The sequence below is a fragment of the Hippopotamus amphibius genome, chromosome 8 (assembly GCF_030028045.1).
Source record: "Hippopotamus amphibius kiboko isolate mHipAmp2 chromosome 8, mHipAmp2.hap2, whole genome shotgun sequence".
In the NCBI taxonomy this organism is placed as follows: Eukaryota; Metazoa; Chordata; class Mammalia; order Artiodactyla; family Hippopotamidae; genus Hippopotamus; species Hippopotamus amphibius.
Genome location: NC_080193.1, coordinates 134,162,702 through 134,181,615, shown reverse-complemented (window position 1 = coordinate 134,181,615; position 18,914 = coordinate 134,162,702). Strand labels below are relative to the sequence as shown.

Genomic DNA, 18,914 nt, shown 5'->3' with positions numbered 1-18,914 from the left:
GGAAAGCAATGGGAAACCATTTGGTAGATCAGAAATACTTGGGTTTTTGAGACATCACTCATTCAGGCACTTCTGTGATGGTAGTGGAGCTAGGCGAACAGATAAAAGGATGCTGCAAAAATCTATACAAATGATTTTCAGGGGGTGAATTATATGATACCCCTCTACTGATGAAGAGGTTAGGAGTGAAAGGGGTCAGGAGGAAGCAGACAAGCCTCTTACTTCAAGTCCAGGTATGCAAGATGAGCAAGTGGATTCCCAAATTGTGTCAGCAGAAAGGTAACAAAGTCTTCAGTTTAAGCAGGTCCAAAATGGCAGGTCAAGAAAGCAGGACAGGTGGTGAGTCTTTTCATAACAGAGGATCCGTTTTATCTTTGATGGGGAGAAAATTAGGGACAAAATAGTATTTCTTCATATGTACTTAATTTCCTCAGTTGTTTTGCCAAAATTTGAAATTTCCAGTCATGGCTTCTGGTCAGATTTCTGAGACTATCAATGTGAGTTGTGTGAGTTCATTCACCCCCACCCCTCCATCTCAATATCTGGAAATTGACCCCCCCCCCCCTTTAAAACTATGTACTACTTTAAACTAGGTACGTAAGCATTTTCTTCCAGCTTTTAAAATGATTGAAATACTTTAAGGATGTAGCAGGAGTAAGGGCATGAGTGACTCCACGGAAGTTACCTCCACTCTCTGTGAAATTCTGAAGTCCCTCAGAAACGTCTAGGTTTCTTGCCTTGATTAATTCTTTGCTTTCTACTAGACTCTGCTCCCCAGACTTTTACTGGAAAAGCATATGGGATAAGTAGATTTGTATTTGAATCCTTTTCATTAATGAAGTTGATTTAAGCTCTCCTTTTTGAGCTGTTATAGACATAAAAATAGCAAAATTCATAAAGGTTGACTGTATGTAGAATTTGCTTCATAAGCAAATTTATAAGAATTATGAAAAGGGTAGGGACTTTATAGATTTTGTTTGATTATGGATTTTGTTTTGCAGTAAAAGGGCAGAATTTTTTTGGAATTATGTTTCTTGGATTCTTGTAATGGTTAAATAATATATATATATTAATAATGATGAGGATAACATATATATCATATACATATATGTCCTTTAACAGCCATTAAAGATAAGTATAGATAAACATGGACACACAAATAATGTGATCTAGAAAGATAATCAGATTATTAAATGAAAAGCAACTTGTAGGAATTCTCTGCCAGTCCACGGGTTAGGATTCTGTGCTCTCACTGCTGACAGCCCGGGTTCAGTCCCTGGTCAGGGAACTAAGATCCCAGAAGCCACGTGGCGTGGCCAAAAAAAGAAATTACAAAATAAAAAAGAAAAAGAAAAAAAAAGAAAAGCGACTTGTAAAACTACATATGTCGTGATTGCATTTGTATAAAAATTGGATATGCACTTTTATATGTATAAAAAATCTTTCAAAGAATATAAAAGAAAACATTAAAAAGGACTACCAGGGCTACATACAGGTGCTGGAAATTTTATTTTTTTATTTTTACTTATAGTTTTCTATACTGTTTGATATTACTTAAACAGTACTTCTGTAATTGAAAAAAGTATTTTAATATATTTATTTATTCCCCATAAAGAATTAAAAAATGACCTCTGAGTTTTTTGATGCTTTTTCAAGTTCTATCAAATTCTACAAATGTACTTAATATAGCCTGTCTTTTAATTTAAAAAATATTAGTAAGAAATAATTCAATTCAGAGTGGAAAAGTATACTCCTATATACAAGTTCACATTTTAAAGGATTCTTGGTGTCATGAAATTGTTTATTTTTTAACTGGTAAAATATGAAAATTTCAGTAGCATTTTCCCCAATATATCATAAAATAACTACTTGCTCCTCCTTAGTATTTTTTAAAAATATGTTTTTCTTCTCCTGTTAAAAAAAGAAACATTTCAAAACTGTGCTCAAGCAAAAAGAAGAAATCAAAATCAAATATAATCCTACTACCCCAAAATTGCCACTATTAAATATTTGGTACACAGAATTAGAATTTTTTCTGTCTATTCAAGCCTCATTTCCTGTACTACATTGTTGTGGGTTTTTTGGAGTATGAGTCCTACAAACTTCTTGTATAGTTTATGCCTAGATACTTTGTTTTGTTTGGTTGCTCTTTTGAATGAGTTCTTTTCCCATTATGTTTGAATTGATTGTGAGATATTTATTATGTAACTGGGCGCTTTGTGTAACCATTTTTATTAGCTTTCATAGCTTATCTTTTGGTTCCATTAATTTTTCCAGGGCAATAATTTTACCTTATACTAACTATTGATACAATGCATAATGTTTCATCATGGAAGTAATACGTACCATTCTGCTTAGAATTTAAAAGAGAATGTGGCAGGTTGGAAAAATACTGCTTAAGATAGTTATTGGCCATAGCATTTTAACTAGTGCTTAAAATGTCATGAGATCCTTCATTTGAAAAAGGTTATAATTTGATGCTACATCCAAGATGTTTCTTCAGATTGATATTGTCTACATTGTTTGGCCTCACAGAATCCTTACCATCTTTGAAAACTTATCATCATGGGGTAATTGGCTAATCTACACATCCATACAATTAAGCAGTTTAGAATTAACACACTATCCATATGTCAAACAATTTTAAGCCTAAGTACAACTGACATTTTCTTCCTTGGTGTATAAAAAGAGATTTTCTTAGGAAAGAGAAGAATACAAATTTTAACACTGTAAAAAGATTGCCTTGTTATACAAATGATCTCTTTGCTATTTTTTTTCTCATCGCTAGAGAAGTCCTAATTGTTCACCTACCCTGTAGAGACTAGTTGAGGTTGTGGAGTTTCTTAAGTTTAGATTCTCTATCATATCTGCTAAAATTAACTTTATATTAAAATATTTTTTCAGCCCTCTAGCTACTGCAAAGCTATCATTATATTATATATCAAAATGTTCTTCCTACAATGTGGAAATTTCTCATAAAAAATATTATTTTAAAATATTTTCAGTAACAGGGTAGATCTAAGAGGCTTAGCATTTTGATAACACTCATAAGCAATTTCTAAAATGTCACATGATGTGAACATGGAATACTTTGTAAAACTAAGTGCTCTTATATTATTTAACATGGAAAATTCTGTTCAAGTAGCCACTAGTCAACGAAAAAGCATTTTAACTATGGGCTGACGTTTCCACTTTGAATTTCTCGCAAGTAAGCGTAAAATGGAAATGGCTGAGTTACACAAACTATATTCAAAATTGCCAATAGGAGTAACAATGTTATTAGTAACAGTTTAAGCCAAGATCCTCCTAAACCAAACCATTTTCCTAGTATTTCCCCTAAACTGGGAAGAGGATCTTTCAGGGCACAAATCTGATTCTTCCTATGTGTCATATGATGAGTTTCATGAGAAGACACGTCATGTATAAAACCCCAACATTCTGTATGTATCATAGTGCAAGGTTCCCCCTGGGAAGCAGCTAGACTCTTGAGGGCTGTGCACTGAATTTTGAAGGACCACTTTTCTCATCATGGAGACTTCCAAATTGAGCAAGCTATTGGCTTGATTACTATTATTTGAAGCTACTGCATAAATTTTGTTAAAGCCTCTATATGATTAATGATATCTTCTATTCCAAGTGAAAGAATGAATATAGCAGCCAAATGGTCATACCATTAAAAAACTGTAATGTGAACACCCAGTGTGCTCACTTTAAAGGTAGATTGGCAGGGGCTATTTCCAAGGCTACTTGTAGGTGACCTCGATTGTACATCTTCCTAACTAACCTGGGGAGTGTCAAAGGCCATAAGCTTGTTCCCTAAATCCACTGAGTGCCACAGGAGCTACCCAGTATTTAACATCTAGTGAAAAGGAATATTTAGGGCCAGGTTCAGAACAGGTGTCATTAATGGGCCAGGTAAGAGGGTCCTATTTAGTGATATTGGCTTGCCCAGTACTAGAGTTTCTTTCTTCTAAAATAAAATTTCTAAGGACCATCCAATTAAAGCCTTTGAGAGGAGGAATCCACCAAGGTAAATGAAGAGTACTGGGTGTAGGTGACTGGCTACAAACCCAGGAACTGGATTGGTTTTGAAACTTGCAAATGATTGAGCCCAAGGAATAAATACGTTTGGTTCATAAGCAAAAATAAGAGCAATTGTCAAAGCAATTACTATGTAGGGCTGGTCTGGCATCTTGGGTCAGATGTCTACTTCAGATGTTGTCTTCTTCTCACCCTGGCCTGGTAGTGCTGGTCTTAATTAGTCAAAGTCATTTGTCAGAAACAGAAGTTGCAGTTCAATCAGGAGAGGAAGCCTGATACCATCCCTTCCAAAGTGGCTGTAAAGAGACATTAATTTGATGTCTTTTCCAGGATGAGTAATCTTCTGGTTACAGGTCATGGGACATCTGCTTTTCATCCAAAGATAGATTAGTATGATAAGCTTCAGAAACAAACTTTACAGTAATGTAACATAGCAACAAGGAGCCATCTGAAAAGTGAGTCTTAGGCAGTAAATAAAAACAACAACAAAAACAAAACAAACCCCCAAAGACAACAACACTAGAATTTAATGTCCACTGAAACATTTTTTTTCTCTATAAAATTACCCTCCTTTCTACCAAATATAGCCAAATTTATTTGTGAAATGTCTGGCTTCAATAAACTTGGCCTGATTACTTATGTAAGTGTAATTGATCATACAGTCTCTTTTAAGTTGGCTGTGCTGGAACTTTTTATAAAGAATCTCAAATTGAACTTTTAAAAGGCTATTCAAGGCCAGGAAAGCCACACCTAGGGCATGCCATCAGATTCTGCCTGTGGTGTCTATAGATTTGGGTGAATTCCTCTCTTCTCGAGGTCCCCAGAATATCTTGAGATTCTTGCTCTGCCAGGAGGCAGCCTTCCATATTCACCTGATAAGGCTCTGGGAACATAAAGTTTCCAATTTCTGGAAGGAACAGGTAGAGAAAAAAAATAAATGTTTCAGTTCTACTACTAAGTTTAATATTTCTCTCTCCAAGATGCTTCAGGGGCCCTTTAGAAAACCTCAAAGTTAACTGGCAGTCAAACACAATTCAATTAGAATTTGATCTTTGGGAAGTTTGTCAAAAATATCAAAAAGATTTTAAAACAGTCAAATAGGATCATACGTCACTGTGGAACAATATGTATTCACTTAACCAAAGTGACAATAAAAGACTTGAAAAGCAAGTACAGAAAGTTATAACAAATTACTTAAAAGGTAAAGAAACTTTACAATTGGTTATCAAAAGCAGATTAATATTCTAAGAAAACTTTATCCCCTTAATAGAAAGAAAACCAAATTCAGATTTTGCACCACTTTACCTTTATTTTTAAATTTTATTTTTTTTAAATAAACAAATTTATTTATTTATTTATTTATTTATTTATTTATTTATTTATGACTGTGTTGGGTTTTCATTGCTGCACATGAACTTTTTCTAGTTCCAGTGAGTGGGGGCTACTCTTCGTCACAGTGCGCGGGCTTCTCATTGTGGTGGCTTCTCTTGTTGTAGAACATAGGCTCTAGGCATGTGGGCTTCAGTAGTTGTGGCACATGGGCTCAGTACTTGTGGCACACAGGCTTAGTTGCTCCACAGCATGTGGGATCTTCCCAGTCCAGGAACTGAACCTGTGTCCCCTGCATTGGCAGGCAGATTCTTAACCACTGTACTGTTAGGGAAGTCCCCCACTTTACCTTTAATATTAAGATTCATTTACTCAGTTAAATTTATTCTAATCTCAGTCAGCACTGATCACACATAGAATTCCTTTCATTTTTTTTCTCTCACAAATCTTCTATAACTTTCTATAACCATATAAATTTGTCACTTATTTTCTTTCCCGTTTAGAAATAACCAACTTTAGGACAAAATGCTTTCTTTTACCTTAACAAAACACATTTCCACTCATACTTTCTTTTCCCTTGCATATAAAAATGTTTTCCTTATCTTTAGTAGTTTTAATTATATATTTTAATTAGAATTCTTAAACTTAAGGCCTTAGTTTCTAGTGAAAACTAAGATGAAAGTAATTATGAACCGTTTGTCATACCAGCATTTCCTGATTGGCAAACTTATGAACATATTCTATAACCCAATTTCTTCCCTTAGTGGAGTACAAAATGTGTCCAATGAACCTAAGCATTTTTAGTTTTTCTCTAAGAAGACAAACACAGGTAAATTTAGATTTCTTTAGTAATTAATGTTCGAGTATCTTATTTGGAAATGATCTGAGTATTCAATGATCACATCGTTTAACTTAATTTAGCAGTTTCAAGTCATCAAAAATCTGGAGAAACTATTTTAAGTAGACAGTCCTAAAACATAATTATTCCTAAAGAGTTCACCTAAAACCCCTTGTCTCATTTACATTTAATTTACTTAAAAGTTTCATCATATCAAGTTATTTTTCTTGTTGACAAATTTGGTAACAGAAGTCAGGTCTTACTTGATTTCTAGTAAAGCTAGGCACAATAAAAGTATTATATTTAATATTGATGACTGTAAAGATATGTCTGTATTAATTAAGCCAACAAACTTAAAGTTGTTTTCCTATATTAAAATGTAATCCTAGATCATGTGATCCTGAAATTCATTTGGGTTAATTTCTTTTTTATTTCTAAGTATTTATATACATACTTAATTCCTTTTATGCCAATTAAATAGAACTCTTTTACAAATTAATTTTGGAAATACCACACATCTATACCACATATATATAGATACATACAAACACACAAAGAGACACAGTGACCCCATAGCTTCCATTCCAAAATTTCAGCCACGAATCAGGTACAACAATACAAAAACAGTTACAAAAGAAGTTAGGTTCAAATTGAGTTTCTGGCAGATGCAGCAAATCAAGGTCACCTGTTTAAATGGCTAAACCCATTTTACTAATATTTATAGAGAAGACGCTTAAGATTTGTATTTGTCCTTAACAATTCAATTTCCAAATTACCTACTGCCCTCTTGTTTTTAATAAAATAAGTTACCTTCCTGAAATTTGCATTTTTAAAAGATGCCCTAGATAAGAGTTCCTGGAGAAGACCATGTAGAACATTTACATCTCAAAGGCATAAGAGAATTAATGCAAGTTCCTTCCAGAAAGACTTTGTTCTCTTAAGGCCAGAATTTTTTTACTTAAAAGCCTCTTAAGATAAATAGGGAAGGTTTTGGGAGTGGTAAAACGATTGGTGGGCTTTGAATTGTCTCTGGAGCCACAGCTCTTTAGATTTGTAAAACCAGGACAGGTATTTTTAATTCCTCAAAGAATTGGGTGGCCACATCAATGATATCAAAGGACTGATATACACACTCACTTAGGTTGGAATGTTTTTCTCTTTTATTTAGCATAGGGATGAAGGCCAAAATTTTTTTTTTTTCTAACAAGATCTTAATATCAGCTATGGTCAATTTAGTCAGGCTAGTGGCCTCTCATCTCAGTAATCCATTTTCAAAACATTTTGAGGACCCTCCCTGGGTTTAAGAAATTCTTTAGCTATGGCCCTCAGCTTGGTCTCTGATCTGAAGAAGCTCATCTATAGTCTCAAGTGGTCCCATTCCTAAAGCTAAGCTTTTAATAGTCTCTTTGGAGAGGAATGGCAATTCAGACAGAGGCTTATTAGAATGAATACTCAAATAAAGGAGAATGGAGGGGAGCAGTAGTTATATCAGTCTTAACTTTTGTTTTTGGTACCTTTTATATCTTTAATCTTTCATTAGCCTTCTACAACAAATCTTTCAATGAGGCTATTTTGACATTTTGAAGCCTTTGGGGACTTCTGCATACCAATTTAAATAGGTACAATATTTTAAGATGATAGTGAAACAGGAGGAAGGGGGGCAGGGCACAACCTTTAAAAGAATGACATAGCCATAGGGCATGACAAAAATTTGTTAGAACCAACTAGATCCAAGATGGTGGAAGATTCAACTTCCAGTGGACCTTGAGCCTCATTATATGCTCACAGTGATAAATTAGCATAAGCTACGTGACACACCCACCAGCGCCACAGTTCTGAGGCTAACCATCAAAGATCGAAAAGTGGGAGGTGGCCCAATTCCTGCAAATCTTCAGCCCTTCCCCAAAATAGTTGGAATAATCCTCCCTCTCATTAGCCTATGAAATTACGCAGCCCATAAAAAACTAACCAAGCCATATTTTGGGGCCTCTAACCTTCTGGGATGGCCCATACTCTGTGGAATGTGTATCTCTCTAAATAAATCCACTTTGTACCTATCACTTTGTCTCTCACTGAATTCTGTCTGTGATGATTCATCAAGAACCTGAGCTTTACTATGTCCTGAGACCAGGTGCGTGATCGCAATTAAAAGACCATGGGTTCGAGTCCCAATCTGAGTTGAATGGTTTCAATAGCTAGCTACAATTTAAACAATTTAGAAGTGTTTCCAATTCAGAATATCCAAGCATCTAGCCCTACAAATATTTCCTCCTGACAATCTAGTTTTAGAAAAGAAGAAAACTCTTACCTCGCTTGTTTATAGTAGACCCTGCAGGCAGAGATCCAGGAGATTGCCATGGTAAGAACTTACCTTCTGCTGGGTTGCTCTGTGTATGCAAAAATCAGTTTTGGAGTGCCAAAAAACCGCATCTTGGCCATTTCAGGGAGGGGCTTCCTTTTGTTACTGAACTCAGGTCTGGCTGCTCGCCACTTGAAGCCAATACGTGAGAGGCAAATATTGGTAAAAAAGGAAAGTTTGCAGGAGGCCGGCAACTGGGAGAGAAGGCAGACTCATGTCCAAAGACCAACTCCCCACTGTTGATCAGTGCGCAAGAGCTTTTAAAGAGGAGTTTCAGAAGTGTATAGGCAGAGGGAAGGGGCTACATGCAGAACAGCACAGTCAGCTCCGACAGTCATCTTGAAATTAGTCATGTGGCGGTCTGATCAGCATTGTCTTGACTGTCGTAAGTACAGTTAGTCTTCAGTTGCAGGATCAGGTTGTTCCCATTTCCTTGAGGCCAGTTATCACAACTGTGGCAACTTATGTAATGGCTTATGTCTGGTCGTCATATAGTTAACTTCTTCCACCTGGTGGGGGTTTCCGTATCTACAGAACAGCTCACAGGATATGGCTCAGAATATTATCTATAGCCCTTGATGAGGACCTAAATGTCCTTGACTTTGTTTAATGACTAAACTATTACTAGTTTGTCCTGTTTCATTCATTGCTTTACTTTGCTTCTACATTTTCTCATTTCTCTGATTAAATATATTCTTTGGCTAAAGTTTTTCTGCAGACAAGAGGCAAGCAGAGGATGGGGTGGGATTGGGGACCTCTATCCTGGGAAGGTCCCATAGAGTCTTGCTCCATTTCACTTTAATTCCCAGCTAAGTAAGTACTTAGAAACATACATAAACCCAGATGTTATCCCCATAGGTGGCTGTCTGCATGGGCGCTACTTCACCTTTGAGGCACAATCTCCTGTGATCGATTTGGGAGCCTAATTTAGATATGAGATATCATCTGAACAACTTTCTGAGGACTGTGTGGTGGATAGATGTGTGCCGCTTCTGAGTCTACCTCCTCCAGGAGTTCCCCTTGGGTCGGTTCTTTTTATGTGTCTTGGTTTCTACCTCCAGCAGTCTAAAACTGCTGTAGGTGCTCAGAGCACTGGATGAGCGTTCTTCATCTCCTATGTCCCTGGAAGAGCAGTATTTACTTAGTGGTTGTAGTGGGGTTCCCCTGTAAGACCACTGTCCATCATGAGGATTAATCTTCAGACACTTTCGCTAGATTCTCCGTCACCTGAGAACACCTTGTGGCTTGAAGGAGCAAATGTGCCTTGTTCTTTGGAGACGGATAATTGTCTCTCATTTCACTAGCAAAAGTTTCTTCACACCAAATGTCAACTTTTTTTTTTTTCTTTTCTATTTAAGCCAAATGTAACAAACCCAGCCACCCAGGCTTTCCTGGGCTTCCTACCCAGATCCCCCAGGTTCCTGCCTAGGTAATGCAACAGTACCCCCTAATACTCTAAGTCTTTAGTAAAAAGAGTTCAAATACAATTTTTGTAATCATCATTTAAAAGCAATGAGATCTGGATATCAGGAGTACTCACGGGAACACCTGAGGAGTACGGAGAACCTGGTGGGGCTCAGTGGATCCATGCTGGTACCAAGTCCTGATTCAGGGTAGACTCCAAGTGTCCTCTGGCACGTATCTCTGATATGCTGCCAACTACACCATGCATATGTCGATGAAAACAATTAATAGTGAATCTAAGGAAGAAATGGAAAATTTTATTTGAGCCATCCTGAAGATTATAACTGGGAGACAGTCTTTCAGAAAGCTCCGAGGGCTATTCCACTGGTTAGAGGTCAAAGCACAGTTATATAAGTTTTTGAGACAAAGGGTCATAAGTCAAATGACAGATTACACAATCCAAATCTGTGCTTACAAGGCTACTAGTGTTGCAGAGCTCGATCCCACGAGAAACCAAGCACCACACTGAGAGAGTCGGATAACTCAGGTTTATTGAGCCGGAGGCACCAGTGGAGCTAATGCTCCAAAAATTCTGGGCCCCGTTTCGGGCCAGTTTTCTCCTTTTATAGATTAAGACATATAGCTACAGGTGGTACTAACTGATTGGTTACACAGTTTCTATAAATTACAGGTGGTTACAGAACACGGGGGGGGGGGGGGGGGGGGGAAGGGGCGCGGGGTGGGGTTGCTAAGGGTTACAGGATGTGGGAGTTGCTAGGAGTTACAGGACAGGGGAGTTCAGACAAAGGCGAGCAGAGGTAGGAACAGTACATTTAATACTTATATCAATCATTCCTATACAATTATTAACAGGCAGGGTTCACATAGCAGGCCTCAAACTATAGATTTCAAATCTTCCTCATCACTAGTGGGTCATCATAACCCCTTAGAAGCTTAAGGAGAAAGGTGATCTCCTGAGGAGGTCTGGTTAATGCAGATGCACAATATACCCCAAAGGCGAAGGAAGAGACCCAAGCAGGCAGACAAAAATTTCACATTTTTTTTGTCTTGCCACCAAATATAAATTTTATTTCATCATGGTCATAATTAAATTTGAACCATATAGTGTTGGGGAGGAAGAAATTTTCCTCTACCCTTCTAGGTTCTTCTGGTTGGTCTAAGAATTAAATTGACATGAGACACGTTAACGGGAAAATCACACAAAAGTTTAATAACCTATATACATGGGAGAGAAAACTGAGTAACTCACCAGAATGACCAAAGCCTTTACCTTAAATACCATCCTCAGCTAAAGACAAAAGAAGATACTGAACATGGGAGAGTCAATTGTGGAAGGTTACCAGGAAATCACAGTAAACAAGGGAAAGATTGTTATGCAGATTTAAGTCACTGACTTCTTCATTGAGAAGAGAAAGGAAGAGGGAGGGAGAAAGGGAGAGAGAGAGGACCATCATGGGTGACTGAGACAAGATTTCCCTTCCAAATGTAAATATTTTTTACAAAAGGGTAATTCCCTTTGGTTTTCAGAGTGTTCCCCATGTCTGGTATTTCCTAGAAAATAACCAGTTTAAAAATAATATTTCAAAGAGACACATTTCGGGATGACAAATTCTGCTCCTCTACAGTAGAAATGCTGAGAAACGTGGTGTGGCTTTCACGATATTCCTCTGAAAACCAAGAGGAACAAATTAAATAGGGTTAGACCAAGTAACAGAAACAAAATCTGAAGAATCACATCTTATTTCAGAGGCTCAATCTTGCAATCTAAATCCCAAGGAAAATCAATTCTAAATCTAAAAGGGCTGGGCTCTCCAGGGAGGAAAGACTAAACACAATCAATTAGAGAGCTGCTGAGGTCTTTCCTGGATGGAGATGCAAACTTAGACTGTTGGGTTATTCGTGGAAGAATGAAATGAAAATTAGAGGTGAGATGAAGTAGGCCAGAGCTCAGGAACTGGCTGTGTATGCAGCATTAATTTGTTTCAGAGCTTGCTTTATTTGTCTAGTACCTGTGTTTAAAAAAGGAAGAAAAAAATGTATTTGATTATCTTTGGACATGGAATGCTTTTTAATTTTCCATGTTTTCTGCACTCCCTTTATATCTTGCCACTTTCTCATGGCCCCTGAGGGTATTTTCACTTGCCATTCCTGTCTGTTGGCTATGCTGTCAAAGCAGATTTTTTAAAAATTGAAAGGTTATTGTTGGGAGAGTGAGGTTATAATATGAATTTAGGAATTATTGCAGTTCTTCTGAGGAGTTAGAAGACATCTAGCTACCACCAGCTACCTCTTATTCATATCCTCAAATAATATTTATTGAGCATTTACTACTCTGTGCTAGGCACTGGGGATGCAATCAGAAATAAGACAAACATGGAAGGAGATAAACATCAAATCAGTAAACATGCAAATATGAAGACCGATACAAATTATCATGGAAAGGAAAAGAATCAGATAAAAAAGAAACAAGGGTTCCTCCCTTATTTAGATGGAGAAGGCTGGGCTACTCTTCGTTGTGGTGCGTGGGCTTCTCATTGCTGTGGCTTCTCTTGTTGCAGAGCACAGGCTCTAGGCATGCAGGCTTCAACAGTTGCAGCATGAGGGCTCAATAGTTGTGGCTCGCGGACTCTAGAGCGCAGGCTCCGTAGTTGTGGTACACGGGCTTAGTTGTTCCATGGCATGTGGGATCTTCCCAAACCAGGGCTCGAAACTGTGTCCCCTGCATTGGCAGGTGGATTCTTAACCACCGTGCCAAAAAGGAAGTCCGAAAAAGAATCTTAATGGATAGGATATGTGTGTGAGTAGAAACCAGGTGGTAAGAGGATTGTCAATATTATTAAAGGCTTAAAGCAAGAATTCCTTGACAGAGACCCTATAGAAATTACACCGTGAGGTTTATCCCTATATTCCTAAAGCTGGTGAGCAATCACCAGGGTTCTTGGTAACTTGGCAGAGTTTCTGAAAATCATGGACTTGTGCTACTTTTTCTTCCATTTAAGAAGATTTAGGTTACTGCAAAGACTGCTAGGCATGAGTAGTTCAACCAGCAGATATGAAACAAAAATGTATGAAAAACATGTACTGTTATTTAAGGAACTGCTTGACTAGTCTCTTGCCCTGGGGGTGCCATAGAAAGATGTCAGTCCAGTTTGGTGCTACTGCAGGTTGGGTTCTTAGGAAGGCGGTGCTGAGGCAGAGTTTGGGGTGCTATATATTTATCAGGAATCCATACCTGTGAAAGGAAGAAAGGGGAAGCAAGACTGGGCAAATGAAAAAGTCAATTTCAATGCAGGTGCAACAAAGTGTGGGTCAACCCGGAAGGGAGCTCTGGAGAAAATATTACCCATCAGACTGACCTGCGTTAAGCCCAAACTGCTGGGTCTTTACATCCTTGCCTCCTTCTGTCATTGGGTATAGGCTACCCCAGGGATGGTGTGCCTTTGGGCGAGGCCATTATCTGCAGCTGAGTCTAACCCTGAAGGAGATGACAGGTAAGCATCAAGTGCGTTCTAGAAATAGGTGGCACATCCCCATGTCCACCACAAGTATTGCACTGCTGAAGAGGAGTAAGTAATTCAGCTAGCTGCTTTGTTCTTTAATTTATGTAGTTTCTTTCCTCTCGAGAACCGAAGATAAAGCAGACAAAATTTTTTAATCAGAAAATATTTACCAGTTACTGGGACAATCCTAGTGAGGGTAATCCAAGAGAGGTAAGAGATTGGGAGGAGAAACCAATACCAGGAAAAGCACAGAGAAAAAACTAACAGAAGGAGGCTTCTAGGAGCGAAGAGAAACAAATTTTAATGAAATACAAGGAGTTATGGCATCCAGTGCTGGACCTTATTTCAAAAATCACTACAATGAACATATCTTCAAAACAGTTTTAAAAATAACGTTATAAAATGTGATTAGCTCTCTTTTGTTTCCTTGACAGATATGGAAAACATGGATAGAAGAGACCGACCATTCTTGACAATTCAGAAGAACGATAGCTCAGGTATTTTTTCTGCTTCTAAGCCTGTTTTATGATTTATGGTGGATTATGGGCGATGTGAAATTGAAATGTTGATTTTCAGAATTTTAATAATGAAAGGTGCATTTTTTTGGCCACACTGAAGGTTTCTGCAGTTCCCTTAAAACAGTCCGGACAACCATTCTTTCCTTCACTGTGCTTGTCCTTTAGTTGTTTTGAGCCTTCTTAAAGTCATGTGATCCTTGATAGATGTAACAAAACAATTTCCTTACATCGCGCAGGTGAATTTTTCACATCATTGAGGCCATGATGCTTGAATTACCTAAATTTTTATGCTTCATGCTATTTGGCCTTAGAGTATCCCTCTACCTATGTTTTAATTTATCAAAATAATTGATATCAAACTAAACTGGGATGTTTTATAAACTTGGATGGAGAATGCATGCCCAAACATTTTATATCATTTTAATCTTATCTAGTCTATTAAATTTTTTAGCTGTCAGTTTCAACCTTTTTAGTATTGAATTGAAATCAATTTTTCTAAGTTTAAAATGCAGCTATAACTTTAAAAATTCTATTTACTTAATATGATACTTAAATATTCACAGCTGATGACTAACACTTTAAATAAAAAGAATGGTCACACTTTGTATCTTGACAATGTAATTTTCTAAAATTCTCAATGTACTGACTTAAATGGAAGTACTCCTTTTTTGCCCTTCTAGAAGTAAGTTTATGTGAGGAATATAGTGATAATATTTTTTAAATTTCCAGAGATAGAGGTTCAAATATACTATGAATATTGTAATATATTACGTCTCATATTTGCTTAAAAATCTTGAAAAATAAGACCTGCAGTCTACATGTTGCCACAACTCTATTCTTACTTCTAATAACATAATACTGTTTCTTTGTCGTTTTCTGTTTTTGATGAAATACAGATAATCTGATATTTCGTATGAAAAATGAAATGAGAAGCACCAAGTATAAACCAGTAGACTATCAACAATTGCATGCATTAGCTGAAGTAAAAAAATTAGCTTCTGCCTCTACAGAGCTAAAGGTTAGAAGGCGTGTGTGTGTGTGTGTGTGTGTGTGTGTGTGTTCTAGTTTTGGAAAATTGAATTGCTGGGAAGTAAAATGATATTTACAATGAAATGTGAAAATAAATAACATTCTAGATAGTTTTTAGAGTCTTCCAACTATTGGTAATAGTGAATAGCAACATTTATTGAATGTTCTCAGACACTGTGCTGTGTACTTTACATGCATTACTCATTTAATTTGTAACAACCCCGTGAGGCCTGAATTCAAATTTATTGTTAGAAAGATAGCTATTTCATTAGCTTTCAACAATTTTTAACATAATCTAAAAAAATAAAAATTGCTGGTAAGTGCTAGCCATGGATTATCATCTAATTTATAGCTCCTTCTGCAAAATATGCCCCTGGGTGCCTCTCTTTTCTCAGATTCCCTTTTTGCCCTGATCTAGAAGAGATGAACCTGGACTAGATTTGAAAGAGGTTCATGTGCAAGTGATTGTGCACAGTATTTTAGGACCATGGATGGGTTTAGGATTACTCGACAATATGTTTCCCTCTTATACAAATAATAGAGTACATTATAAACAGCATTTTCATTGCTTGGTTGCATTAAAAAATCTGGTTTAGCAAAGCAACATATTAAGCAATTTATAAACTTTCATGTGTATTTAATATTTTTGCATTATATTAGTTTTACATTGCTTTTTATTGTTGATATGTTTTTTAAAAGATAACTGTCATGATTTCAAGGCACATTTGATACCCTCATCTGGAGAAATTACCATATAACCATGACCTATGTCCCCTCAAACTATGGGGACCACTTAAAAAAGTAGGGCATTATTTGTTTGTTTCAGATATGTTTAAAATAATTTAATATTATTCAAAGGAATTTTATGGCAAAGTCACTTATGTAACTACCATCCTAATAAAACTATTTTCATATTTCTGACTTCCGTGCTGACCTATTGTATATACACTATCTATACACATATGTATTGATACATATCATAAATACTTATTATGTGCCTTGACTATACAAAGGTGAACAAAATGTAACACATACTCTCATGGGGTGTGCTATTTGCAGGAGAGAGGGAGGAGAGAAGCCAGTGTTTATCAACTAAGTCCTGAAATAAAATTATATTAAGTATAAACTCCAATAAAAAAGGCTGTCTGGTGTACAATAACAGGACTTGGTCCTAACTGGGTGGGAAGGTTTTTCTAAGGAAGTGACATTGGAATTGGGAACTCAAGGACAATAAGAATTAGCCTAACAAAAACAGGAGTGATGAGCACCGCAAATAGAAAAAGATGCATACCTTATCACATCCCAATTTTTGGATATTTAGGTTGTATCCAATTTTGTGATATTGGACATCATGCTCTCATAAATATCTTCATGCACAGATACCTTATGTGGATAAATTCCCATGATTGGGATGTCTGGGCCAAAAGGTATGAATGTTTTTTAGATCTCTCCCAAAGTACTGTTGTAATAAAGATGCCACTACAAACGTTCTGTCTACACCCTTTTCAGTATTGGAATATGTACACTTGACTCTTGAGCAATGCGCAGGTTAGGGACGCTGACTGTCTACTGGAAGAAAATCTGTGTATAACTTATAGTTAGCCCTCCTAGTCAGCCCTCTGAATCCGAGGTTGCTCTACATCTATGGTGCTGCATCCTCAGATTTAACCAACTGCAGATTGTGTGGTACTGAAGTATTTAGTGAAAAAAATGCACGTGTAAGTGGACCCATGCAGTTTGAACCTGTGTTGTTCAAGGTCAACTGTACATATATATTCATACATATATTCATAATATTATCTATATATCTGTTCATCCGTCTGTCTGTCCGTCTATCCATCTATTCCTCTCTCCAGATATACATTTTGGATGAATGGGGAATCGTTACATGTTAAAATCAATATTTGGTCATAGTGAATTTCTCTTTGAAGATAGAATTGCTTTCAAAGAATAAACATTTAAAAATTTAAATTATTAATGTGGTTTTTAAAGTTTAACATTAAGTATAGGGACAATAATTCTTAGCACTGTCAGCTAACTAGATTGCCTCTCTGGTCAATTGTGTTATATTGTACATTTGTGAGGTTATACAGATGACCACTTCAACCAACATTTTAAATAACATCAATAATCTTTTTGTTCACAGAATATAATTCACGAAGAAGCTTTTTAGTTATATATTTTCTAGAAATAACTTGGTACCTGGGATTCATAGCTTGGCAAATCTCAAAAAATCTCTTGCCATCAGCTACTAAAAATGGTTCAGTCTGTAGCAATCATTTTGACAAGCCTTTTGCTTCCATTTTCAGTCTCCATAGATTCATAATAATAAAGAATTGTCCTTTTAAAGCATTTTTGTAATATCTATTGTTTTGAATTTTGGTCAGTGAGAACATTTTCTAACACTCTTCTTTCCTATATACGATTTTCATTTTTTATTATATCTAGTTTAAGGAAGATGTTTTGGGAATGTTGTTTTCATGACTTTTGGAGTCTTCCCTTCCCATTTAATTTAGAGATATCAACTTGACTTTTTTTTAAGCTCTTTATTGGAATATAATTGCTTTACACTCTTGTACCAGCTTTTGAGGAACCCAAAGTGAATCAGCTGTATTTATACATATATCCCCATATCCCCTCCCTCCCGCGACTCCCTCCCACCCTCCATGTCCTGGCCCTCTAAGGCACCACCCATCATCGAGTTGATCTCCCTTTGTTATACAGCAACTTCCCACTAGCTATCTATTTTACATCAACTTGACATTTTGCTTTTAATTTATTCTTGTAAGATGTGATTAATTCCAAAATAGGACTTTTTCACGAAAGACTCATGGCTTAAATGGACTTAGATAAGTGAAAATTAAATACATTTCTTAAAATTTATTTTGTTTAATGTTATGAATGCTAATATATCAAGCAGACTATACCAACTGGAATTATAATAATGTCTCTGTTATCCTTTCTTATGTTTATTTAACTTTTTATAAAATATGTGTTGGCTGAAGAATAATATTTTTTTCTTTTTAATATTACATAGTTAACACATTCTCTCTTAATATTTGTATTAATTATCAGTAAATTCCCAATTTATTTTACTAATTAAATGTGCTCATTTTTTGCACATGAAATTAACAGATTTAACAATCATTGTTAATTATTATAGCACTTTACTGTGGCAATATTAAACATAAACATACTTAAGCTAAATGATAGAATGTTAACATTTAAAGCACATAAGAAGATTTTTATGATGTCTGAGATTTGCTTCAAGTTACATCTAGAATGCTTAGCTATATTCGAAAAGAAATTAATAAGTATTTTTAATTAACAATAAATTCAGGAGACTTGCGTGATTTGTTTTGCTGATACTGTTATACTGATTAGATGTGATAGTGACCTATATGATTGCTGTGTTATTGATCATACACAAGTTCCAGGATGCCAGATAAGACACTAATGTGCACATTGAGTAATCTAGTCTTTCAAAGGTTGAGACTGAACCTGAAGCCAAATAGTAGATGTGGGCTGAAAATTGAGACCAATTTTTTATAGATAATATGTTAACTGTTCATTCCCAATTTAAGTACAAAATTACAATTATTTTTATTTGAATTTCTTTGCTTAGCAAGAATGAATATTTCTTCTTGTCCAGCTCAAGTAATCCATATACTAATTCTTTTTTTTTAAACACTGTATTACATAAAATGGCAAGAATATGCAAAATTCGAGTGAATGGTGTCATTAATCTCCACGTAACATTATCCAGCTTCAACTATGAACAACTCTGGGCCATTGTTTCCTCTGCATTCCCACCTACAACTTCCCTCTGCACCATATTATTTTGAAGCAAATCTCAGACATCATAATATTTACCA

The 18,914-nt window shown here is 36.1% G+C and overlaps 1 protein-coding gene across 1 annotated transcript in view; it reads left to right on the top strand.

Annotated features, from left to right (window-relative positions):
- Window positions 1–18,914, top strand: part of LOC130859552 (coiled-coil domain-containing protein 148-like) — a 93,260-nt gene that overhangs the window by 61,386 nt on the left and 12,960 nt on the right. Inside the window, exons 2-3 of the mRNA XM_057747085.1 lie at window positions 13,927–13,989; window positions 14,907–15,028. Of these exons, the coding sequence (XP_057603068.1) occupies window positions 13,927–13,989; window positions 14,907–15,028 (185 nt within the window). The remainder of the gene's footprint in view (window positions 1–13,926; window positions 13,990–14,906; window positions 15,029–18,914) is intronic.